General features: G+C 38.0%; 1 protein-coding gene across 2 annotated transcripts in view; it reads right to left on the bottom strand.

The window, feature by feature from the left end:
- Positions 1-411: 411 nt before the first annotated feature.
- TSPAN12 (tetraspanin 12) overlaps positions 412-18,894 on the bottom strand; it is a 41,264-nt gene continuing 22,781 nt past the window's right edge. Inside the window, exons 5-8 of one of the 2 annotated variants that reach the window (XM_054274458.1) lie at positions 14,750-14,824; positions 10,419-10,526; positions 7,468-7,611; positions 413-2,249 (exon numbers count right to left, since the gene is read on the bottom strand). In XM_054274458.1, the coding sequence (XP_054130433.1) occupies positions 1,944-2,249; positions 7,468-7,611; positions 10,419-10,526; positions 14,750-14,824 (633 nt within the window). In that variant the 3' untranslated portion in view covers positions 413-1,943. Of the gene's footprint in view, positions 2,250-7,467; positions 7,612-10,418; positions 10,527-14,749; positions 14,825-18,894 lie in introns of both variants that reach the window. The other variant, XM_054274466.1, reaches the window with a different exon arrangement.

Below are 18,894 nucleotides of genomic sequence, written 5' to 3'. Positions count from 1 at the left end.
TGTAGGCGTGTACACATAATCCATAATCAAGACTTCCCAACTTGTGGTTTGTATGCACTTTTTTTTATTTTTAAACAGTGGCAAGAGATGACTCAATGCACTGTGCAGCACCACTAGCACAGCATTCTGAAGCCTGGAGTTGCCCTGCACTCAGACTTTGTTGGACACCTGCTCCTCAGCAGGAACCTCACCCTTAGCTAAGGCAATGCTACCCAGGCTGAGCAGTGGGAGGGTGGAACTCAGCTCTGCCTGTGCAGCAACAACGGGACAAGGCTTCCCAAGCAGAACATAAGAATGTATTCCTGACAAAGACACTCCCAAGCAAAATTTCAGGATGGTCTCTCCTTTTATCTTCTTTTTACCTCCCAAAATAAGTATTAGCATCTATAGAAGTACAAAAGCAGAAAGGTAATCTTGCTTGCAATAGTACCCTTGAAATAATTATACCCAGAAGCAGACTGCAGAAAAGCAAACAGCCCACACAACTGAAGTGCTTAATTTCACAAGCCCTTAAGAAGTTTTCTCAGAAGTAATAAAAAAGAAAAAAGAAAATTGCACTGACATTGCAGTTTCTCCACAACAGAGTAAGTGGAATGGGTAAGTCAAATTAACTCACACTAGCAGGAGGACCTTCCCAATGCCCATCCAAAGCGCTCCCACTCTAGGACTAAAAAAACAAAAGCTACTACAGAATTTAAGAGAAAAGTAATTTTATTGTCTGCCAAATCACACCTTGATTTTTTTTTTCTTTTACAAATTCCAAAACAAATGAACTAATTTTTAATGTAATATTATGTAAAAAGCCCATTTGCCACAAACTACTATACTCAATGGAACAAATATATATCTCAAGAGCGTGGCCAATTGTAAAAATAATCCTATGACATAGACATTGCTCATCAAAATACAGTAAAATGCACTTTCCCCACCTCAATAAATACATTTTAATCTGTTTCTGGCTGGCATTTTAGGCCACTAGAGAGTTCTTAATGAAGCACTCACCAAAGTAAAATTTTTCCTGGTGTACTTTTACAATTATTGCAATAGCATCCAGAACTGTAAGCATTTTTCTTGCAGTCTTTTGTTTCTAGCTTCAGGGGAATCACGGACAGGAGAAAAGATTTATCTATAAAAATGTGCTACTCCCATATTGATTCCCATTTTGGCAAGAATGTTTAAAGTTTTCTTCCTTTTTACTAAGAAACAGTCCACAGAACAAACTGTTTGAAGGAAGAATTCTCCAGAAAACTAAAGTCTATTGTCCATAGCAATAGTTTTGTTTTCAATCCCTGTTTAATATATTTTAAACTAAAAAAACCATTATGTTAGATAAAAATAGAAGTTTTAGAACATCTTTAAGAACAAAAACTAAGATAAAGATTTTGTTAGAAAAAAGAAAATCTCGCCCTTTTTACAAATCTTGCAAATTTTTAAATCCAAGTATTAACTTGAATTGTAGCTCTGCTTTCCATGCACACATGAAAACACACAATTATACATACATAGATCCCTGATAAAGACATTTTCCAAATGGCTTATTAAAAGTCAATTTCAGCTGAAGTCACATTTTGTTTGCTCAAAGCACAGTTGTTTCTTCAGAAGATGAATATTTCTCTTCCCTTCCCATGATGCTTCCTTACAGGTTCAGTCTACCTGTGATTGAGTCAGTGTTTTACACTTCACACAGCTTGTGCCAACGAGTATTACTGTGCCCAACTGAATGAGTGCCTTTTAAAAAATGAACACACAAAATCAACTCTCTTTCACAGCTGAGGACATGGCTAAGAGGCTGGCAACAGGCTCATCTTTCTTTGCTGGTCTTCTTCACTTCCATTCACTAGCTGGTTTCCAACACATAAGAAGACTGGTATATTTGATGGAACAGAACAGAAGGAACAACAACACAAAAAGTCCTCTGTGACTTCACAGATTCATCACATCCCTCACAGCTCTTCCATTTCAAAGTGTGTACTAAAGCTGTTTGCCATGGATGTATGTTCAAAGATCCTGGTGAGGCTTGGTTTCAGCAGCTCCATGGAATGACATGACAGCTCCTGCGAGGTATCACTCTTCAGTGCCATGATCTGATCTGCCCTGGGATCCCTTCTGTCATAGTACAGAGCCCACAGCAAAGTAATAGTGAGGATCATGGCCAGGATCTGCATTACTCCAATAGAGATTCCTAGGAATCTCAGCACTTGCAACTGCTTCGTCCCTCTCAAGAAAGTGTACATTTTTTTACCACATCCCTGTAAAACAAAAACAGATTAAAAACCAGTCAGTAATATTTGGGTTGCAGTTCCCAAGGCTTAGCTCATCCTACCCGCTACTGTCTTTTCTGGCTCTCGAGAATCTCTCACTTCCTTCAAACCTTCCTTCCCTTGAAAATTATTTTGCCTACTTTTTAACTGCTTCCATAATGCCAACTTTAAGTTTGCTCTACACAGAGACTTTACTGAAAGATATCTGTGCTACTTTTCAGAAATAACTTCAAGTTAATCTGAATTACTATCAACTCTCACTAATTGTTAAAGAAACTCAACTTGTTTTGTGAAGGTCTAAAAAGCCATAAAAATCCTTTTTATTATCTTGTTTCTCTCTTTAAATTGAAGATCTTCAAAGCTGTCAACTATTTTAAACTCTTTTAGACTTTTCCTACACATAATACTACACTCTGAAGCTAAAACAGTGTAGGAAAGATCTAAGGAACTTGTGTAACCTCATCAGCAAACATCCCATGAATATTATGTTACAACACTGCAAGCTGATGTTCACAGAAATGGAATTTAGCTCTTTCCAAACCTTCAATGCAGGCTCCACAGTTTGCTTCCATGGCCAACTAACTCCCACATAAGGCCTCAGAGAAGCTCCCAAGCCCGTGTAAGGCTGCAGGGATCCACAGAGAGGCAGCAGCTTTGGGAACTGCTGGCCAGCAGTGCAAGCACAAGCTACAGTGCTGCCGCTCAGGGAGGGTGATGTGAGTCTTAGAGACGATAAAACCAAGAAGAGAGGGGCCTCTGCTACTCTGCATGATGCTTATTCTCCATTCTAAGCTTTGCAGGGTTTCACAGCACAATTATCTCAGTAAAATACATATCAAGGGGAAACTCAGAGTAACAAACTGGATGGGCACTGGTCCCAGACACAGACGTCAGGAATCCATCAAAATGGGCACTGTCTTGAGAATGTTATTTTTTGCATTTACATCCTCACTTCATATTTCTTATAGCTTTTCTAAGAAAATAAAGCAATCGATCAAAGTGATGGAATCTGAAGACAGGACATGATAAATAACACTTTTCAATCACACATAAATTCCCCAAAGCCAATTTCAAATGCTACAGTCCTAGAAGCATTTGATGTAAGGTCCAATTTTTGCCACATACACAGAATTCACACTGTGCTCAACAGATTTTCATTTAGGATGTAAATAAAATTAATGTACTCTTTGATAATTCTACCAGAATAAATTATAGGATCTTGATGTCTCTGCTTGTTTCATTACTCCATTTTCTAAACAGCAGCAAAGACACACAAAAAAGAGCAAATATGAAATCTTTGAAATTTAAAAAAAGCAACATTGTAGCAAAAGCAATGTAATTGGAATTGAGAGGGGGACAAAAACTGTCACATTGGCATCTTCTTTTCTTCAACTGTAAGGCAGTTGCAGCTAAATCACTTCCCAAATCTGTTGTTAATTACAGAGAAACTGCCTGCATTTTAGTACTTTTAACTTAAAGAGATGAAAGTGCATGCTGGTCACAATTCAAAAATGTTCTACCACAGCAATATTCAAACTTAGTTCATTTGTTGCCTAGAGAAAACACCCACTAACAGAGAGCAATACCATTAATGCCTACATATCCTGCAGTACACTGACACAGAACTGAGACAAATTACACTCAGTCTAGGTGGACTGTTTTCCTCCATTCAATGATGCTCTCAGAGCTCTGCTCTTAATACATGCTCAAAATTAGCTTCAAATCTGAGAAAACACAGCCAGCCCTGTTAACTTCACATTCATGCATTTTATTTCTGCTTATGTGACACTTCCATACTTGGCAGCCTGCAATTAAACAGTACATAAATACACTTCCCTCAGCAAAAGCTTGTCACTAAATGGGGAGCTCTTGTTGACAAATCAAATATAGTCTAAAACTTCGCAGCAATCCTTCAGGAGAATCAGCTTCAGATTCCTACAAAGCTACAGATTAAAGGCCTGATTCATTTGCTTTATACTTTCAGTCTTGAGATAGAAAAAAGAATGTATTTCTTATTCGGCACATATTACTGATTTACTTCATGGAGTAAGAATCTGAACTGAAATAAAGCACTTCACTCAGCAAACTCAACAAATTTTTGTACACCCAAATTTTGAGTATACTCAAAATTATATTAATGCAAGCTGTAAAATTAAATATTAAAACAAACCAAAATTAAGACAAAAATAATTTAATTAAAGCGAATTTTGAGTATACTCTAAATTATGCCAGAAACCAAAAGATAATATTGAACATGTAAGTTCGATTTTTTTTAATAGATATTGATTCCACCAATAATTTTATCTACACTGCAGCTCCCAATCTCAAGATGGGCAGAGCTCCTCTTGTCCTCAGACCACAATAAACCTCCAAGGCCACATCATCATCTTCACACTCCCCCCACAACCATGCTCTAAGGTCAGTCTGTTCATGAAACTGCACCAAAGGTGAAACTCATCAGAATAAAAGCAATTCAAGAAATTGAAAAATAGCTTTCAATATCCAGCAGGGAAAATATGATTCCTGACAAAAGTACTTTCAAGCAGAACTGTAAGTCACCTTTCTTTCTGCAAAAATTAAATTGTGAAGGATTCCAACTTAGACTATAGAAAGCTCTGAGTTCCCAGCAAAAAATCACAGCACAGCTACAAAAAAAAAACCACATTTATCAGTCCCAGACAAACCAAACTTCACTTTTCTGAAGTACTACAAAGAATTTTTCTGAAGTACCAGAATGGACTTGCCAAATATTTACATAAACCAATTTTAGGCTAGCGAGGCTAATCTTATCAGGCTCCCTCTCAAACCACCAGACTATGCAAGTTTGGTTTGAATTACTTTCTAAAAAAGCTTTTTTCCTTCAGTCCTCTAAAGCAGAAGTTAGGCAGATTAGTCCTGCAAGTGTAAGCTGTTTTTGCATAACACTGATAAACTTATTAGCAAGCATACTGTACGAGTCTGTGAGACACCCCACAGGCAAGTGTCATGCAAAGAAACATTTTGCCAACAAAATATTGTATGTATCTCAAAGAGAAATGAAGTATTTTTGTGGCTGATACTACTGAACACAGCCTGTCCCTTTTTGGAATGGATTCTGCAGTGGAGAACCAAAAATAAATTTTTGCTAACTGCCGAATCCATGCAAAATGCTCTGCGGTACAATAAGGGAAGAACCATAAGTGTGCCCTTCAGATTTCTTTTGGAAAAATAAAAAAAGCCAAGCAGTCTTTCTTTTATCAAGTGGGTCTTAACACTTATTATTATGTCCTACATAATAATCATCTTTGGCTATTAATTTTCTCCAAACAGAATCAAAAGAACTTGACCATATGAAGTGCTTAAAGAACCATTTTCCTGGAATATGTCATGGCCATGAAAGGCTAGCAAAAGAGGTGACAGAAGAAAATCTTGCACTTAGGACACTACATTTCAATGACTAATATTTCTCAGAAATTTTTGAGCTTCCTGTGCTCAAAGAACAGTTTTTCACCGAGTGACACTGCTTACATACTCCTGCATTTCAGGCAGGGAGCAAATGAATGTTCTACAGCTTCTACATACTCCTTGGAGGCTCTCTACAACACACTTGTCTGTATGGCATTAACAGCAGCAACAGTATTACAAAAAGCAACCATATTGCAGAGTAAGCCACAATTTTTAGCATTTCAAAAGGCGTAAGGGACTGGTAGAAGAAGCCTGAATGCCTTTCTCATTCAGGGACTGACACTTCTAAAGCATAACCAGTGCTGTCAGTGCTGTGAGCCTTACCAAAAGGCAAGAGAAGGTCTACAAGTAACTGGTGGGAAAAAACCCAACCTCTGCCACCATCTTTAAGGTTCCTAGCACAGACTGGCCTCTGAGGCACCTGCCTTTTGGCTGCTCTATCTTCTCTCTTCCTAGTGCAAGCACGCAGCCTCCTAAAACGGATGTCTGAAAGTCCAGATTAGATTAAATAATTTCTGTTCATAGTCAGTACCACACAGATAAATTTCCCCAAAACTTGACTGTTTCCTGGCAATAGCTAATATTCATTTTGGCTTGTTTATATAGTGAATCTCCTCTGCTTCAGAGGCGTTGCTCCAGAGCTCCTTAACAGGAGCCATACAACGGATTCTTGTAAGAACAGGTCTTAAACAGCCTTTGAGACTGAGAGAAAATAAAATAATTCTTTGGGTACTCTTCCATAACGCAGTTACACCATCCACTGGAGAAATACTCATGCTGCAGCATCTGAAAGCATGATTCTAAGGCCCATCCTCCTTCCTATGCACCCTGCACTACCCTAAAAGCAATCCAGTGAAGAATGCACCTCTTCTCAGATCCTCACAACTACGTGACTGAGCCACACTTCCTATCTGCTGTTGGACTACTTGGACTGCTGGTCATTCTACTGCTACTGAATGTACAATTACAGGTCTTCAGAGATCTCCTACCATAAAAATAAAAATTGGCTAACAAAGTAGTTTTCAGAAAAAGGTGACTTTACTCACCTCACTCAACATTTGTGAGAAGAGAGTTTTAGTAGAGAGCATGTTTTCTTGTTTTTATAATTTTCACCCTAAAAACAGTAATATTGTGCTATGATGACCTCCCTTACCCACTTCAAGTTCAAACAGGTCCTTGCCTTGTTTTAAGGCTTTCTTTGTAATTCTTTTTAAATGATCATACTGTAATATAGGAAGAGCACTTTCACAAGTTTCTACACATGCTCAGAGTACAACCAAATTATCTGCCTCCTGACATGATTCCTGTTAACAAGAGAGCTCTCATCTGTCAAAGGAATTATCAAAAGCATCCTTCACTCTACAATTCACTAAAATACTCTTCCACTTACCCCGTGGCAGTTTGATGGGATAGAGCCTGGACATTAGGTCACACCTAATTTATAACTTTTGGATTTGAACAAATTTGAACTCCAACCTAACCAATATAAAACAAACACTTCAAATTTGAAGTACATCTCAGGTTTTAACAGCACTGCCACTAACTCACCTCACTTCCAGGTAAGGGTGGGTAGGTGGGTTTGTTTTTCCTCCTTTTTTCCCTCTGCTTCAGCATTAGCAAATAATAACCATAAACACTTTCCATAACCACAACTACTCTACAAAAGAATTACTCTATTGCACTGCAAATTATGAATTTGGAAAATTACTGGGTCAGGAAGAATGCACAAAACCTTCCAATATATTCGTATTTTTCTCCTTACCTCTTGATAGAGGTCACTGAGATCCTCATGATGTGCCTGCTTAGAGCATCCTGGGAACTCCCTGACACAACAGGAGTCAGGGGGCCAGTCCAATTCTGTCATTTCCAGCCAGTCTGTGAAGTACACCACGCCACAGCATTTAAACTGCAAAGGAAGGATTAGCCAAGATCAGTAATAATGATGCTACTTCTTCAACAGGTTAAGTAGGTCATCAAAAAACCTAACAAAGTTCCTAATATCAACTTTCAAAATATTTACATAGAAAAAAAACCACCTATGAGTGCTTCCATGTATCTTGTTTTGCTATACTTTGACATAAAAGGAACATGAAAAATGTAATGTAGTGACCAATGAATACTTGAGAAGCAGCCAACAATACTGCTCTGTCCTTTAAATCCCAACTGCTTCCTCAAAGGATGCTTCACAGAAATTGTCCTGTCTCTGGATTCTCCTATCCTTATTACAAGGAACTAACACAATTTCATGTCAAAATGCAGACTAATGAACAAGTATACCTGTGGCTGAAAGGAGTAGCAGAAAGAAGTCATACTAGTGAGGACTATTCTTGCAAGTGTACAACTACAGACACATTTGCCGAAAACAGAAAAAGCACAGACTTATCTGAATATAAGAAAAAAAACTTAAAAAGCAAAAATGTATAGAAAATCACAAATGTTGAAAGGAAAACTGAAAATGGAAGGAAGGTGTATCACATTAAAATAAATACTGCAACAGAATCAACCACAAAAATAGGAAGTTTGGCTGCAAAGTAGATGAGCTACAAAACCCACCAGGACCAACAACCTGTCTTCTTCTCTGCAAAGCACACCCTGAGATTAAAAGCCAAATGACCAGTCTCCCACATTAGCAGCTGCTTTCACATAGAAAAGGGTGAAGCAGTTACATTAGATTTGGTTTGGCACTGGATGTGGACTTGACATGATTGAAAAGATGGTTTGCTGCAGAAATAAGATGCTACCTTTCCCTGCCTGAACATCCTCCAGGACCAGCCTGAGTGTAAGTAATTCCCTGAGTCCTTTGATCCACAGGCTTGGGAACACAGCTGGCCCTCTCCACCTGCTTCAGAGCCACAGTGCTGTATTCCACACCACTCATTGCTCACAACCAAGCAGATCAGTGTCCAGACCTGCTGGCACACACTGTGCCTTTAATTAACCAGTCCTCTTAAAAATCTCGCTTCTCCCTTCCATATCACATCTCTAGTGTTTCGGGTTTTTATTGGTTTGTTACTGAAACTCCTCCCAGCACTGGGCTTTAAGGAAAGCTCAAGCTTTGGCGCCTCATTGCAATTGCAATTAACACCCTTTTCTCATATCTTTGATTTCTTTTTTTTCTTCCCCCACCAAGTTCTTCTTTGTTCACCCTTTCCATCTTCCGTACCATAGTCACAGCTTTGATATCAGACCAGCAAGAGAATTGGAGGAAAACACATTTCCCATCTCCCTCAGATGTTAAACGATACAGAAGAAAGAATAACAAGCTGATTGGGACTGAACCTCCAAACAGAAATTGCAACACAGATTTTAACAGAACAGATTTGAAATTGCAACACAGATTTGAACAGAATTGCAATTACAATTCTGCTGACTGAAGAAAGGCCACAAGTGCTTACTCAGACATAAAGCACATACCAGGCTCATACATCTAGCATCTAAACTATGGGTAGATGGAATATAAATGAGAGCCCACCAGTTAAATAGAAACTGTAAAAGAGCTTTCTCAGTTCCCCAAATCATTCATCTGGTCACAGGTGCCATTAGGAAAATCTAACTTCTAAAGGAAATTCTTCTCCCATGGAAAAATCAGGGCTTAGTTGAAGTTTCATTATTAATATTCATGTTATAACCACTCATTATGATGAAACTATAACAACTAGGAGAGGAGGCAGTATTTAATTAACCTATACACTCAAACTAAGATACAGTATCAGCTCTATTCAAGGCAAACTGATTGTGACCATTTGACTGTATTATCTCAGGTACAGAACAGACATGAACACTCTACCTGCACATGAAGAATTACTCAGTTTCACAGAGCACTCACATGGCCAGAGCAGGGAACTGGGTGGGGGAGGAGGGGGATGCTGGCGTGTAACCTCTTTCTTCCAGGTTTTAGTATAAATACAGACTAACCAAGTGCTGCCAGGAAATGTTTAAATAAACAGGAAATCTGTGCAACAATGATAGATTTCAACATTTCAACAAGGGCAGCACAATGACAGGCATTTAAAGAGTTCTCTTCCTGCACGTGAGTTATATTTGGAGTTAATGGGTTTTACCTTGGGCAATTTCATGTTTCTGTAACATAATACTTCATTCTATAAAAACAGTTCTGAATTTTAGTAGGCTAGAGGGCAAAGCTGCGAATACACAAGGAAGCTTTTTGGTTTGTTTCCCACCCCCCAGTCAAAGGAAATAAAAACCCTCATCACTTTCACAAACCTCGGCCAAAGAGACAGTGTTGGCATCATTTTGGAAACTTCCTTTCCCATTCCTTTCCAGCTAAACATATCTTAACCATGACAGCTCCATGAAAGGAAACTAACAGAGCCTATGGGAAGGGGAGCACAGTTTAATATTAAAACAACATATAGATACAGTCAGTTTAATTTACCTGCAGATTTTTAGTCTAACATATATCATATATCCTTTAATGCTATCATAATCCTAAAAGGTATTGGTGTCCTAACCTTACTGAAAAAAGGTATGAGAATATTAGCAATTTAAATTAATTTATTAACATTCTGGTTTCGGTGTTTAAGTACCTTTAGGGCCTACAAAAAGCAAAGAATTGGATATCAAGTGATGGTAAAAGACACTACACAGTGTTTCATACCAAATGAACTTGCATTTTTTTTGCCTACTCACTTAAAGCCAAACCTTTTCACTGAGCAGGTACTCCTTCAGTTCATGAATTAACTATCATCTTACCTCCCTCTGGAAGAAATTCCAAGCATGGGTCAGCCACTGGTACCTAGGTAGGCCATAATTGGTCATCCTGGCTTTCAGTGTGATCATATCAGACCACTGCACTGGAACCTGGAGCAAGGAGAGAGAAGTGACTGACACAGTGGATCAGCAGGCTTGTGGCTCCAAACCCCCAGGTTCCATCTGTACTGAGATCTTTCCAGTGCAAGGACTAAAATAACTGTGTACACAAACAAAACAGGAAAACAAGTGTTGCAATTTTTATGATACTAATACTTTACAAGCTTTTCTTAACATATCAAGGAAAAGTTATTTGTGTCCTTTGCTTACAAATTAACACACAATGAAAAGCAGTTACATTTTGTATACATTCAGGGACGATTTAGTACAATTTATTTATATCATTACTAGATTTTTTACCTGGCGTGAAACTTGAACTGAGTCCCATCCAAGTCATCAGGGATGGTATTTGTCTGCCCTAGTTTAGGCATCCCCTTGGTGTTGTCTCAGTAGAAATAAACAGACCACCAAATAAGAAAATTCATCTCAAGATAAATAATTTAAACAGAGCAGATGAATCGTTCCCTTTAAGTCTCAAATTCACTTCACTGTCTAAGGTGAAAAACTTTGATTTAAATGTCTAAGTTCTACATATGTAAAATTAATTGAGATAGAATTTATCTCTGGAGTTTTTTCAGCCATTTTCTGGCTTTGTCTGGAGTCCTGCACACAGGTATACTGAATGTGCTCCGTTTCAGTAACTTGTTCAACAACAGGAACAAGGAAGTATAGAAAAGGCCCTAAGATCTTTTTTCCCAAACACACTCACAACCTTGGGAATATCTTCTCTTCTGAAAGGATTCCTGAAGTATTTTTCTTTCAACTGTGACAACTCAGAAGTGAGGTGCTGGAGCTCTCCATTGTCAGAATATGACACCCCAGTTAGCAACTGTTGCAAACGAACAGAGGCAAGTGCTATGGCACCAGACATAAAGTGAGGTTATGAGTCAAAATCAAAACCTCACTCCAATTCAGCAGCACAAATTTCAGTGTGCCAAAACAAAACAAGGATCTGAAGACTGAAGTCACCATTCTATGTCACCACATATCATCCATGCTGTGTTTTGCCTTGTCTCTATCAGCCTTAACAGTCATGGTGAAAGAACACACAACTGCAATATCAGATGTCACTTGGATGGGAGGGGAGCCCAGCTCCTGTAGCAGTCATAACTTTGCTCTCCTATTCAATTTGAAGCTAACAGTAAGGGAATTCTGTAAATAGCAACAAATGTTATCTAAGAAAAGAAAATTTGCACAACACTTCTCAAGGAACTGGTCTTCATTGTGCTAGATGCTCTGCAAAAAATATAGAGACAATCACTGCCTGCCTGAGCCCATAATACAAATAGGAACATTTGATAACATTTCATTACCACTGCTAAGTTATACTACATTTTTGATGCCCTAGTAAAGCTTCATATTGTCAAGGTAATAGCAAGGTCCCAGAAATTTAACGTGCCTTTCACTTAGCAGATTTTTTGCATTGAACTCACGATGGTTCACATGAAAAATATGTTAGCAGGAGAGTACTAAAAATACATAAAAGTATTATCACAGGATATTTCTATCACAAACATTTACATAGGTCACTATAATAAATTAATTTAGTTTTGCACTCCATGCATTTCTCTTTCGTCTGCATTGTAAGCTAGCACTCCACTTTCTTTGGATAATATTTGACAGTGCTGCAATTAAGCAAATATTTGCTAGAATATTTTTTAATTAACTTATTTGAGTTAAACACATTCCAAGGTTACATCCACAACCGAATATATCTGACTTCTTTAGGAAATCAATGGAAATCAGGAAAAAAAAATTCAAGAAGTGACAGAAGGAAATTAAAAGCAAAGTGAAATAATGTAAACCCCACTGTAGGGAAGGAATTTGAATGCTGGAGCTAAGGAGGGACGTGTGTGTTTGCTGCAAGAATGCCAACAGGTAAAACTGCACAGGTAATAGTACATTGAGGTACCTATTAAATATCTTGCTGTCACCTCGTATACACACTAGTGCACAATAATACACGACTGAGATGCACTCGTCTGACTATGCCCAATACTCATGTGTAGACAAACAAAAGTAAGAGATGCTGCTTTGATTTCAATCTAAGTTCTATAAAGCTCAGTCTGCCACTGAGATCTAATTACTCATTATTATTTTTTTAATGACTATCAAAGCTTGATCAATGCATAAATAAGCCAAGGACCCACACTGGCTTTTCAATCTTGTGGGTGGAATAAATTAGTCATGAGGCACATTACATGCTGAGAGCTATCATGAGCTGGAAGGAAAGCTGTTTATGCAAGGACTCTTAGAGACTCAACTTGTCCACATAGCAAGGAAAGCCCATACTGGATCAGCAGAGGCAGTTATGCATCACTGACATTTCTGACAACATCACCCACACTATACTACAAACCCACCTACACCAATGCCAACTGATCTCTGACACCCACCAGGGGCTCATGTGATTTAATGCTACACTGAAACCAATATGATATCAAGACAACTCTATGGTTATAAGAGTGAACTGTCTTATCTTCATGGAGTAGGAGGAAGCACATTCTATGGAATAACCTGCACAGGTATGGAAGAACCACTAGAAAATAACTTTTCTCTTCAAGACTGCCACATTCCTTATGATTTTCAGCACAAGAAACCTACCTAATCACATGAAGAACAGCGTTAGGACAAAGGGAATAATAGTAAGAAATCAGATGAAAAGAGAAAACAACAAATAAACAACAACCAGAAAGACCCAACCTAAACCAGTATTTCAGGAGATGAGGAATTAAAAAAAAAATATATATATAGGCAGAGAAGAAAAGAGACAAAGAAAAGCAAAAAAAAGAGCAACTGTGTTTGCTGTGACCCACTGCAGAAGCTGCAGACACACAATCCAGTGCTGCTTCCTTTAGCAAAGGGCTGAAGTTTCTGAGGGAAACAGCTTGACCAGTGACATAACATATGGTAGGGCTATGCCAGCCTTGATCCAGGTTTGGGTTTCAGTAGAAGAGTAGATAACCAAAAGCTTGGGGGTCAGACTAAAACACACCACACTTCAGGTTTTCTAACTAAATAGTGAAGGTTGAAAAAGCACATTCCAGTGCTGTGAAGGCTATGATATTTCAGGCACTTTCCACTGACAAGATTTTTGTGGAATTATGCATTTTAGTTGTAACAATCATCCTTGGCAAAACCCCTGCAGAGGGCAGCTGTGCCCATAACATGAAGAAGGCCTCTTGTCTGTATTCCCAATTTTAAAATGAATCAACACAAGCTGACATTTAAAGCAAAGGAACAGCCTCAATCTCTATTATATTAGAACAGTTTCCTGGAATCAGTACTGCAAGGCAATGAATTTTGATGCAAAGTCCTGCTACGTAACTTCAAATCTGCCAGAAATTCCTTTGGTCCAAATACTGTGTAAATATCAAGAAAGCCACCTCAACATCTTACTGCAATATAATTGTCATTCACTGTTGGAAAGACCATTATATTGGGCATATCTTGGCAGATGAGAGAAAACTATTTGTCCCTCTGTTCATAAAAATGTACCAGACTGAATACAAGACGTAAGGATATAGCAGCCAGCAGTTACATTCCAGTTTAATTTGCTCAACACTTACCTATTTTCTTACATGATGGTTACAAGTCCTCAGTTTGAAAAATTAAAGGTTGGTGTAGTTACAAAAACTAGACAGAGATAAAACCTCTTCACAAGTTTACAGAAGAGTGTTTTATAGTCAAGACATGTTTTGCTTAAAACTGGCATTTATAGCTTGTGGAGGCAGTGTGCAGATTTTAGCAGACAGCAAGTCCTCTATGGAAAGAACATGCTGTCTGTTTACAATGTAGTACTCTTTAAAACACAAAGACCTTTTGGGACAAAATCCCTTCAAATTCTCTCATCTCCTCTCTCAAAATCCATATTTAAGCCTGAAGTTCTAATTTATCCTCAAAAATATCAAAGACTTCAACGAGAACCTGCCTGAGCAACAATTCACAAAAAATTAAGTTCTTAAATGGGGGGATGAAGGATTTGGCTCTCAAATATAGAGGGGGTAAGGAGAAACCCAGACAGGGTTTCCAGGGCTTCCAGACAGACAAACTCCCTCAGGAGAATTCTCTGTTTAAAATGAAGGCAATCAGTTGAAATTAAACTGTCAGAATAATGAACAGAGATAAACACTACAGCAATTAGAAAAAAAGCTAGCTAATGGAAAACTTAGTTTTATTCTGCTGAAAAAATGCAGCCTCCTTTTCTGACTCACCGTTATTTCCTGCTCGTAGGTCCAAACACCACAGGCCAGTTCAATGCAGAATATTACAAGCAAGCTTCCAAAATACTGCAGAAAACAGAATGGTCTTAGCTATTTTTTATATTCTTTGAAATAAAAATATTTTTCAAAGTTTAATATTGTTAAGTCTTTCTTCAAAGTTAAAGAACATCTGAAAATATTATTAAAATTTCACATGGTTTAAGACATGGAAACAAAAATACATTTTTGTAACCAAAATATGGAAAACTCAGGCAGCAAACTTTATAAAAGCTAAAATCGTGAGACATTTCTTTCTTGAAAACTACATTCTTATCAAAGTGATTTAGGTATATAAGGTCTGGTCTCAATGTACAAATATTTAGAGATTAATTGAAATATCTTTTACTATTAGAAGGTATAACCTTTGAACTCTTTAAAAATAGGAAATACAAGTGTAAGAAGTACAAACCTTGGTAAGGATGCTTAAGAAAAACTGGTTGCTGCAATTATAAAGAGCAGGAGTGTCTTCTTTATAGCATCAACAAACCCTTCCTGAACTGCCAGATAAATCTACATGTAATTTAAGGCTGTTTTAACTGGTGTTCCCCACTAAAAATAACCCTTTTATCTTTTATTTAAAGCAGAAGTACACTCTCATTTGTTCTTGACTCCCAACTTTATTCCATGTCAGTGGACTGAGCTTCCCTTTGTTCTCAGTATACAAGACTTTAAAGCTATAGGCTTCATGGATTTTAATTTAATTTGAAAATCAAAGAAACAACATCACAATATAAAACAGAATAGAATAGAACAAATATTTAACTCCATCAGTAGGATACATGCCAAATGGCCTCTAATTAATTATTTCATTCTGGAATCTATTTAGGACACAAAACATGTAGTTACGGTGATTTTTTTTTTAATTAATGGGTAAATGAGATGTATTTACTCTGTTTAAAATAGAGTACAAAACCACAAATGTTAGGCTTTAACAGTCATCTACATATCACCTTTTTCATTCATCTGAATGAAAGGTCTGGAACTGAGTAATTCACAGATACCTGGTCAGCTACTGATCTTGCCTTAATCTCTACTTGCTCACCAAATCTAACTCCTTGAATTAGGTATGTAGACACACAGAGAGATATGTAAGAAGTGTGTGTAGAACTAGTCATGTTAATTTTAAGGAGAAACCTGTAACCATACCCTCTCCCCCTCCCCCTGCAAAGGCCTATCCAATGAAGATGGTACTGAAAGGAGGATTCCTGTTTCACTAGTCTCCATCATGTCACACTGCATCTTTATAGTTGTTACAGCTGAACAACACACTGCATTTCCTTACAAATCAACACTGTAAGCACACACAGAGCTCCAGTATAGGTCTTCAATAACCAAAAAGGTCATCCTCCAAAGGTCCAAAAGAGGAAAAACATGAGTCACACCTTCCAAGAACAACAGTGCTTTTACTAAAATATAAATTAATGAGCTTCTATGCAACGTATCTACTATCACTGCAGTGCCTAGTAGCTGTGCAAAGGGTTCTTTAAAGTACAGTAAACATAGAAACCTACTTTTCTAAGTACTCACTTTGGAAGTAGGAAGGAATGCCACATGCTTTAGTGCCACAGGCTCTCTTAATAAATAATTATAATATAAAAATGTTAAAGGGCATTATGACTGATACCGACATTTTTGAGAGGCAGAAAAACTAAATGTTTCAATGAAAAGTGCATTTCACTTCTCTGCTGTCAGAAGAAATTTCAGTGGGTTTATATTCTTAACTGAATAACAAGCTTGGGATTGTCTGCCATCTCTGAGTCTCATACAAAAATCACTGATTGTGGTGAAAGCGATACATCTGGGAGTGTACATACTCTGCAAAACTCTTAATTTGCAGTTTTTTGTAATATTTAATTCATTCCTCAAGTTTAACATTTGAAACGTCTCCATCTTTCTCAGTGTGTAAGTTAAGAGTGTTTGTGGTAGAAGACAGAAGAGCCAAACCCAAGATTTTCTCCTATTACTGAATACAGCCCAATATAGAAAACTATTTAGCCAGATTCACTCATACCCCACTTATGGCTCTGCCAGGGACTGAGCACCCCTGACTAGCTACATCTATACACATCAGGGCATTGCAGAATCAAGCTCTCTGTCCTGAGAAAGCCCATCTCTGTCCATAACATAAAAGAGAAAACAATGAGTTAACACACATGAAAGGCCATGCTCTGAATTGAGCGACTGCAGGCACACTGAACTCACACACAGGAGGTTGTTTCTCTCCCCTACTGAAAGGGAGTATTATATCTCTCTATATATAATGGTTTGCAAAACAAATACTTCTTAAATAAGATTTTTTCTGGGGAAAAAAATCCTCTAACCATTATTTAAATGTATTACCCCTAATTTCCATCTTCCAAATCTAGAAATTATTACTGGCTTCAATGCTTATTCTGTCCCCAGTTAAATTCCCACAAGAGTCTGAATGCTAAATGCATCTTCCTGCATTTCCATGCTTCTGGTTCTTGCCAGAAATAGGGACTTTGTTTTGAAGCAGGATTAATATTTCTTCCTGTGGGCCATCTTAACAGTCATAAAGAGGAGTAACTCACTGAGGAGCACAGCTGTGTATCACACTCTAAACTGGGCCAGAAGTCCCTGAGAGTGCCTTCTACAGAACATGTACCTCAGAGTATTCTTGGCCGTTGCTGAGAAACTTTCTATAGATATTTTCTAATTTCTGTGATTGTTTTAAGAACTGGAGACCATTTACAATCACTATCATTCTCTCCTTAGTCTGACATGCGAAGTAATCAGAAAACTGGATTGGTGCCTTGATCCTGATACAAACCCATCAGTTTCCCTGAAGGATTTCTTCCTCCAGCAAAACTGTGAAAAACCTAAAATGTTGCTTCCTTGAGAGAAGCTGAATGACTGAAATACTGGCAGAAAACACTCTTCAGAGAGTAATAAATCAAAGTAAAAATACTTGCCAACTTAAAAAATAAATAAAGCATTAGCCATTTACTGCTCCATATGTCATGCTCGTGGCCAAGATACTCAACTTCAGCATCCCTGCACTGTAAAATGGATGTTGTCAGTTAGCAGGAGCTGGCCTCCTGCAACCTCCTTGTTAAGCCTGCTGTACTACAAGTCACAGGCTGGAAGGGAAGGAGGGAGAAGAAAGGGAGGCAGAAGCTCTGTAAAGCAGTAGTTTTCCAACAGGAATATTTCATCTAACACCTGGAACATTGCACAAGCACTTGCATTTGCAGCACTGGGAGACTGCAGAGGCTTAACCAACTCTGTTTTTCTAGCACATCGGTCCTGAAATAGAGGTGAAGGGACTGGGGGCTCAGGAGAATCATGTTCTCCTTCCTTTCTTGTGCAAGAGACTAAACATTCAAGAAGAGAGAATAGAAACAAAGTCATTACTCTGAAAACTAGTTTCAGAGATGCAAAGAAGCATGAAGGGCCAAGGAAAGATAGTAAAGATATTCCATATGTAATCACCAGGCCCTGTTCTGCTGGAGTAGTCTTCACGTGGTACACCACCACAAAAATATCCACAGCCAGTACTCAAATGCTGAAACCTCCAAAGCAGAAACCACACACAACTGGGAATCCCATCACTGAAATACTAATACTAGTGCAGAGATGCTACCAGCTTACACACACCTACTGTTAACTTGTAACAGCCTCCAGAGAGCTCCTGCTCCGGGGTAAGTCAAACAACCCCATGCTCACATCTACAGGTAATTCTTATGTAAGACAGAAAGGACAGCGGGACAGTGAATGCAAATCCCATTATGATGAATTTACAGAAGGGAGGTAACCATCAAGTATATAAAGACAAAACCCAGAACAAAACTGAACCAACACCCACCAAACCAAAAAACAGGGACTAGTATTGAACAGATTTTGTCCTAATTCAAATTATTATATGTATAAAGGCTATCAGAACCTGATAAAGCACTAAAAAACATACATGGTATTTTCAGATCTGCGTTAAAAATCAAAGTAATTAAAACCTATTTTTATAAAGGTCTGTATAGGCTATATAAATATAATAAAAAAATTTAGTCTGAATAAAATTTCTGCACCCCACAGCAGCACCCCACCAGAGGGAAAAAGCTCCATATATGCTAGTGTATGCC

The sequence above is a fragment of the Melozone crissalis genome, unplaced genomic scaffold, assembly GCF_028551555.1.
Source record: "Melozone crissalis strain CALT ecotype California unplaced genomic scaffold, PUWL_Pcris_2 ptg000004l_1, whole genome shotgun sequence".
NCBI classification, from domain to species: domain Eukaryota; kingdom Metazoa; phylum Chordata; class Aves; order Passeriformes; family Passerellidae; genus Melozone; species Melozone crissalis.
The sequence above is the reverse complement of the archived record's forward strand: the minus strand, read 5'-3'. Positions and strand labels throughout refer to the sequence as shown.